This window comes from Microdochium trichocladiopsis (assembly GCF_020744255.1).
Source record: "Microdochium trichocladiopsis strain MPI-CAGE-CH-0230 chromosome Unknown B0I36scaffold_7, whole genome shotgun sequence".
Classification (NCBI taxonomy): Eukaryota; Fungi; Ascomycota; class Sordariomycetes; order Xylariales; family Microdochiaceae; genus Microdochium; species Microdochium trichocladiopsis.
Window position 1 is genome coordinate 2,749,567 of NW_025763550.1, and position 6,897 is coordinate 2,756,463.

Sequence of the window (6,897 nt, forward strand, 5' to 3'; positions counted from 1 at the left end):
CGGAGGCTGCCGTCCTGGGAGCACAACCTCGAAGCTTTCAGCTCGCGTTCGGGTTTGGGCAGGGACCATCCCAGATGCAGGAGGTCGGAACGTCCTGATGTATTAACCGTTCTGCTATCTTTCCAAGAGTGATGGAACGTGCGACTGAGTTTAGTTTAATGGGTTCTGATACCGGGCTGTGGGACGATTGTTCAGACGTTCTCCCAACCTTGTGCTCCATCGTCCTCTACGTCTTATGCAGGCACGCCACCGGCCCAAGTATCTGGAGCACGACCCGCGGATGAATCATGCCATCTTCAAGCCACGATGGGCCAATCCGATCCCTGACTCCGCCGTCAGCTGCGCTTATTCTGCTTCCTCTCCCTCGGAAAATATCTCTACTGGTCCTATTGTCATGGAGAGGAGCCAGACAGACACCAAAGTTTGAGACATTATAACCGCGCGTCGCGGCCAGAACCCCTCCAAACCGGCGACTCGGGACCTGGCGCCAGCCGAGGCGGTGACAAGCGCGCTTCTGGAAGACGGTAGCGCGGGAGTTTGACGACTCAAGCAGGAAGAAGGTCCGTGCTAGGACAGAACCGGCGGCTGGATAGGCCTCGGCGCGTCGATCCCGCGGTCTAGGCGTAAGCCGTGAGTTTGGAAGGAGGCGCTTGCAAGATTGCGGCGGCAAGGACTGAAACAGCGTTTATCGCCTGAGGGGTAAACCCTAACCGCCTATGTGGAAGACTTAAGCGCGCACCGGGCCCAGAGCGACAGGGGTGTGCCCATTGACGACGAAGCTGCGCCAGCCAGTCTCGTCCTTCCCGTTCGTTGGCAAACTCGAACAGGCCAAGGAGTTCCAGAAGGCTGGATCCCTCCAACGTGTAACAGCCGAAATTGCGAAATGCGGCTAGGCTGGGGGTGTTTGAGCAAGTCAGAGATACGCGCGACGTCCAAAGTTCCAGCACCGCAATCTCTAACCAGGTCCGGGGCCAGCGCTTAGGCGGCCGCTTCCACGGGCTATTTTCGAGGGCTATTTTCGAAGTTGGCGACTGCCTGCCGCTGGACTGGGTCATGAATTGCATGCCGCCGAGAGGCATCCTGCAGGGTTCTGGCCAGAGTTGGCGCTTGCACTAGTCCGGGAAGATCTATGCGCGGGGAGGTCTTGACGGTGAGAATACACCAACCCACCAAAGCATATTGAAAGACTGGCACCAGATGGTGCTGCAAGGGCAGAAGTATGCCACAACCACGAGAGGGCCAAGACAGTCTGGAGCGATGGATCGCCAACGGGATGCAGGTGGGTGCCGGGGCACGTTCTGGGCATGCTCGGCGGCTTACTACTCGACGACCACTTCCTTCGACCCCAAAACGTCCCTTGGTGTCAGTGTTGCCAATTGCTGCCTGCTCTTGGGACAAGGACGTGAGCATCGTCAATTGAGCGACGGATGATGTGCTGGAGTCGATGATGGGCCAGGGCGGCGCGGGTGTCGTGATGGCCGCCACCGCCCAGCCCGATGCCGCAACGATCTACCGCGAGAAAGATGTCCATCGGGGCGGCACCACAATTGGTTGGCGGCTGCCAGGCCGTTGCAAGAGGACGGATACTGACGGACCAAAACAGCTAGTAGGATTGTTCCTCGCCGTCTGGTCGTTCCGAGGACAGCTGCACTTCTGCCTCGGCACGACAGGGTCTGCAGGGTGGCTGAAGGGCAGATGCTGATTTGGTCATGGGAACAACGCCTCCAGTGTAGCATGCACGCGTACACAAGTGTGGCTGTTGCACGATGCGGAGATGCTGGCCAGGGGTTGCGTGAGCGGCCTCTTTGTTGAAGTTGTCGGGGCGATAGGCAGGCTTGGGCCAAGACGCGAGGGCGAGAAGCGCAGCCTCGATTGCGCCAACCTTAAGCAGACCAGACCCTTGACCAGCTGGAGGGCGAGGGTAGACGGGAGGGCAAGTGGCTCCTTCCCCAGATCTGCGGGCTCGTGCCTTTGCAGCATTCGCCCAATCAGAGCACAGAGCCGCCCTCTGCAACGAGGCCAGCCGGTGCTGAGCCACATTGAGTGCCCTGGGGAAAGGGCCGCCGGCCGCCGGACCTCGGCGCGGGCTTGCACCCTGAATCAGGGCCACCCAGCCACAACTGACCGCCGCCCGTATCCGAGTCACCGTCCGACCGAGGCAGCTGGTCTGGCCAACTAATGCAGGCTGTCCAGCAGTGTCGATCTCTCTCCTGCCCAGCTGTCGAGGTGTGGCTGAGCTGGGCCCTGTCCAGACTGTCCAGGCTGTCCCCAAAGAGGACAGAACCCGCCGCCGGCAGTTGGGGACGCCGGCCGAGTTGACACGCACGCTTGCCCGCCTGCGCACTTACACTTGCCACCCCCCCCCCTGCCAGGCATCTGCAGACCACTGGGCAGGCGCATGACCAGGCCCCACTTGACCGCCCGCGGACGCACGCGGCCGAGCGAATCACGGGCGTATACGAGCACTTGCTCAAGTGGCCCGCCTGGCGATCGACGCTTGCTCCTCACGGGCCCTGTTCCAGAACCCACTCCACCCAGCATCACGAGCTCGCCCACAGCTGCCCGGCATCCACCACCAGGCACCGTCATGTAGTCTTCTGGAGATGCAGGCGAAAGACACCGGCGACGCAGACAGAACCTGCTAACAGTGTATCTCATCTGCTGGCAGCAACAGGTTGCTGATCTGCCAATGCAACGCCCGTCAATTAATACTTACAGCCATGCAGCCATGCATGCATGCACCACCAACCCATGGCCATGAAGCCAATCATCTTGCCGAAACAAACAGCGCCCCCCTCCTCCAATACCATCGCCCACCGCTTCCAAACGCAGCAACTCGATCGATCCTCTGAAACAAGGCCCTAATGACTCGCTCCTCATGCATCAAGACTGCAACCTCTCGACATCACGCGCACCCGCAACGAATTATCTGGCAGAAACCTCAAAAGCCCTACACCGCAAAGACCCCGAGGAGAATGCCATGCGCATGAGCCTCGATATTGCAGTCTGCTCCCCTCCTTCCCGACTCAAGTTTGGGATACAGGTGCTTTGGTCATGCAAAGATGTGTCAATCCATAGAGCCACCACCACCCCCCACCCCACCGCTTTTCTATGTACAGGCGATGCCCGCCCCGATCTGCACATCCCAAGCGATGGCTTGCAGATGGGCGGATTGAAAGAGAGAGCACGTGGCTTTCTCCTCCAGCATCCCTTGGCCGGCGGACCGCCTCCATTAGCTTCAAACTTGTGATCGTGGGCAGCAAACAACCTGAGGGTTAGCTTGTCATCTGTGCGCTTCACGCGCTTGTCTGCTTTGCTCGTGTGCGTGGTGGTGCCGTGCGACCTTGTTCAAAACGCCCCTGTATAACCTTGTTTCCCAAATGACTGCCCAAAGGTGCCCACCCAACCAAGGTCGTCCCGTCCATGCGTGCGCGTGCCGTGTCACACGCAGCAGCAGCAGCAGCAGCAGCAGCAGCATCACGGCTCACTTACAACCAGCCTCCCGATTATTATCTGCAGGGTGTTTCCCAGCACTGTCTTGTCGTCACGCCCTTCTTTGGGACCTTACCCGGCAACCAGGCCTCGCAAAGATACCAAAAGCTCACTTTAAAGTTCTATCACGACGGCGGCCCAGCCGAGACATGACCCCTGACCCCAATATGCGGCCCCCACTCAGATATTGAACACACGCATGCATGCACACTGCTGCAGCACGGCAAAACTTTTTGACGCACGCTTAAACTCAGTGCCTCTCTCAAACTCTTCAGGAACAGCTGGAAGGATCAGAAGAAAAAACAAAAAACCATGCAAATTGAGTTGGATTAAAAAACCCTGCAACATCGGTTGCCGTGCCAAACTGCTCCCCCATCCTGCAGTGATTCTTTGGGATGGCAATCAAAAATCCAAAGTTTGAACCTAGGCAATCTCCCAGCGCACAGTTTAGATCGGAAAGAAGCAAAATAGTTGCAGTTACCAATTTTAAATCAGACAGGCTTAAACGAGCAACAGCTGAACAACAAAATTAGACCCTCGGCCAGCTGAAGCCCAAGGGTCGTTGGTGCTATTTTCCCAGTCGCGCTCGTAAAGGGGAAGCTCAGCTGAATGCAACATTATCATCAACACCCAAGAATCCGGGAACAGAAGCAATACACGCATCAACAAAAACAACCAAGAAAGAGGAAGAAAGAAGCAACAGCAATTGTAGTAGCAATAACAAAGAAACAACAATAACCCTGCGGAGATCACTGCATATTGCATGCTGAGATCGCACAGGGGAAGCCCTCTCATGTCAGAGCATTGGCGAACTCACCTGAAGGACAAGCTGAAAATAGATAATAATAAAAATAAAAACACTACGCCCTGACCCTGTCAGCTGAGTTGATAGTAGCACAAAGTTTGGATTTCCGGCAGAGAGCAGGGATTCACGGAACGAAAGAGACGGAGATTTAACAAACAAAACAAAACAAAAGGCAGGCCTTGTGTGAAGTATTGTTACCAGAAGCGTTCACGGGCATCAACAATAATAACAACAACCCACCCACCTCGATCCCTGAGAGGTGTTGGCCTTTGTGCTACTGCCCATGGCCGCGCAGAATACTATGATGGTACTCTCCTTTTGTTCACACAAAGCAGAAAACAAAAAGCACCTTTTGTCTCGGTGCCAATAGTGTGAAAGCCTACCCACCCCCACCCCCCCAGTTATGCACATGCTCAAATTGGGCTAATGCATTTGCCCTCCCTGGCGGCCCTGTCTGCCTGCACCTGCACGCACTTTAAACGACCTCTCTCTCAGGGCAACGAATCGGCAACGCTTCTGCTCCCTTGCTTCGGACGGCGCAGGGCTTTTTCGGTGGGTAGGTGGCCTGACAAAAGTTTGATTTGGAGGCTGCCTCCATGATCATCCCGTAATGGGCCACTGTCTCCTCCGCGTAAAGAAGCCATCCCTAGGTACTTTAGTATGCAGCGAAGAAGAGCAGATCTCACCACCTTCTAATTCACTAGCGCTGTCCTTTCCCAGTGCTGTTTCTCTGTGTGCAGGAAGTTTGATGCTCGGGGTCCGATCTATGAGAGCGCGCCCCCGCTGTCCTCCGCTTTCTCGTGGAGCGCTATTACCTTGGGTGTGGAGTGAGGCAGGCGAGGCAGTCGGCAAGGGGGTTTGGTTGGAGAGGGGGCCTCACACCTATGCGCAGTGGCAGCCGCCTGTCAAGTTTGTCAAAGTGGCCTCACTCGATTCGGTTACCGTGGTCGTTGTTGCCGAAGCCCCGTCGTCCCCTCTCCCTCCACACCTCGTCCATGTGGTCGGCGCCTTTTTTTTTAGTGGTGGATTGAGAGTCCAGGCTCCTGACAGATAGCACCTCGTGAATCGGCGTTGGGTGCCTAGACCTGGGGGGGGGACAAACGTCGGCGGTGTCAGCTGCTTGAAGAAGCCTGCCCCCTGATGAGCTGCGAGGCAAAACGGGCAAGCCGGGGATTCTGCAAGTACGTAAGCCCACTTGAGTATGCATTCGACGCCTCCTTCCAATGTCGAGATCACCTGGTGCAAGCAAAAAGGTTCCCTGACTTGGTTGGAGACCGACAAAGACAGGCAGGCATTAATTAAGCCGTGCAAGCCCCCATCGTCAACCAACCACCAACCCCGCAGGGCGCAGAGACATGCTCGACAAAGATACCGACCCTCCGGGTCGCAGGGACAACGCCTCTCTCTGTGCTTCAAAAGATCTCTGCCGCACCTCGAGTCTCCCCAGATGGGACGATTGAACCAACCGTGACGGAAGAAAGCGAGACAAGCTTCAAGAGAAGGGAAAAAGCAACCGTTAGCCTAAGCACCCATCCACCATGCCAGGGCGGACGGCGCACCTGCGAGAGCGCCGGAAATGGCTAGCTGCTACGAAGCTGGCGTAAAGAATGAATATGCGGCTTGCAGCCTCAGCCGACAATGTCGTCCCATTTGTTGGACAGAAGGCCTGGAGCTAACGAGCCCGTCAAGGCGTCCCACATGGCTAGTCGCATGGTTTGGTTGGCGCAACGATGATCCCGAGGCCATGGATTGCAATGAGTGAAGTGGCGCGCGATGTGAAAGTCTGCATCATAACCGGGCAGAACTCCCTCTTGCAAAGTGGGAAACAGCTGCGTTGCACAACCCGAACCTTCATACAACTCCAAACCAGAAGAGAAGCTCGCTATCGTATTTGAGACTGCAAAACTTACAGTATCACAATGTCAGCGGGCTTGCGGGAGGTACAAGGTCCCACATGCCATTAGTGCCATGAGCTCTGTCCCCCATCACACACCTCGTGACAATCAGATGTGGTCCACCGATCAAGCTCGCAGAAGTGCGGTGAGGGCTCGCCATCCACAATTTCCTCTGTGTGAGTCTCGAGCTTCTGCGCATGGCCTCGTGGTATTATGCTAGAGCCGGACTGAACCGTCCCGCCGATCCGCACTCAGCGGCCGAAGTGGAAGCAGGACTGGTCGCTGTCGTCAGCAAGTGGCTAATTAGGGGCGCACTGCCGTAAGTGCCGGCGAACGACTGAAGACGAATCAGGTGCAGCTTCAGCCGGCGTTCGGAATTCCCTTCAGCTGGGCCGGGCTTGGGATTGCGCCTTTGATCCACGAATCTTCTCGTCCTTTGCGAAGATGGCCAAGAAGGAGCCCGGGCTGCGTGCATGATGGTGGCTAGGGGATGGTCTGTGCCCGGCAGACAAGCCGCCCAGTCCCTGCATCGCTGGACACGGCTGGCAGAGTTTCTTGTGGCGCAGTTGTAGAATTCGTACCTCTCATGCACGGGGATAGGGGAAAAGTGGCATGCGCAGACGGAATTCGTTTTGAGAGCCGGCCGATCACTGCCGATCGATAGACCCCGACCAGCGTCGTCGATTGGCAATTGGGCCGTTCCTG

At 56.7% G+C, this 6,897-nt stretch overlaps 1 protein-coding gene across 1 annotated transcript; it reads right to left on the reverse strand.

The window, feature by feature from the left end:
* Positions 1-343: 343 nt before the first annotated feature.
* Positions 344-1,246, reverse strand: B0I36DRAFT_146421 (uncharacterized protein). Its single transcript, XM_046148448.1, has one exon. The coding sequence runs from the start codon at positions 1,077-1,079 to the stop codon at positions 618-620; it is 462 nt and encodes a 153-aa protein (XP_046010823.1). The 5' UTR covers positions 1,080-1,246; the 3' UTR covers positions 344-617.
* Positions 1,247-6,897: the final 5,651 nt, after the last annotated feature.

What these genes read in the sequence shown, in the direction of transcription:
- B0I36DRAFT_146421 (XM_046148448.1), bottom strand. Translation starts at nt 1,079, where the DNA reads ATGCCTCTCGGCGGCATGCAATTCATGACCCAGTCCAGCGGCAGGCAG.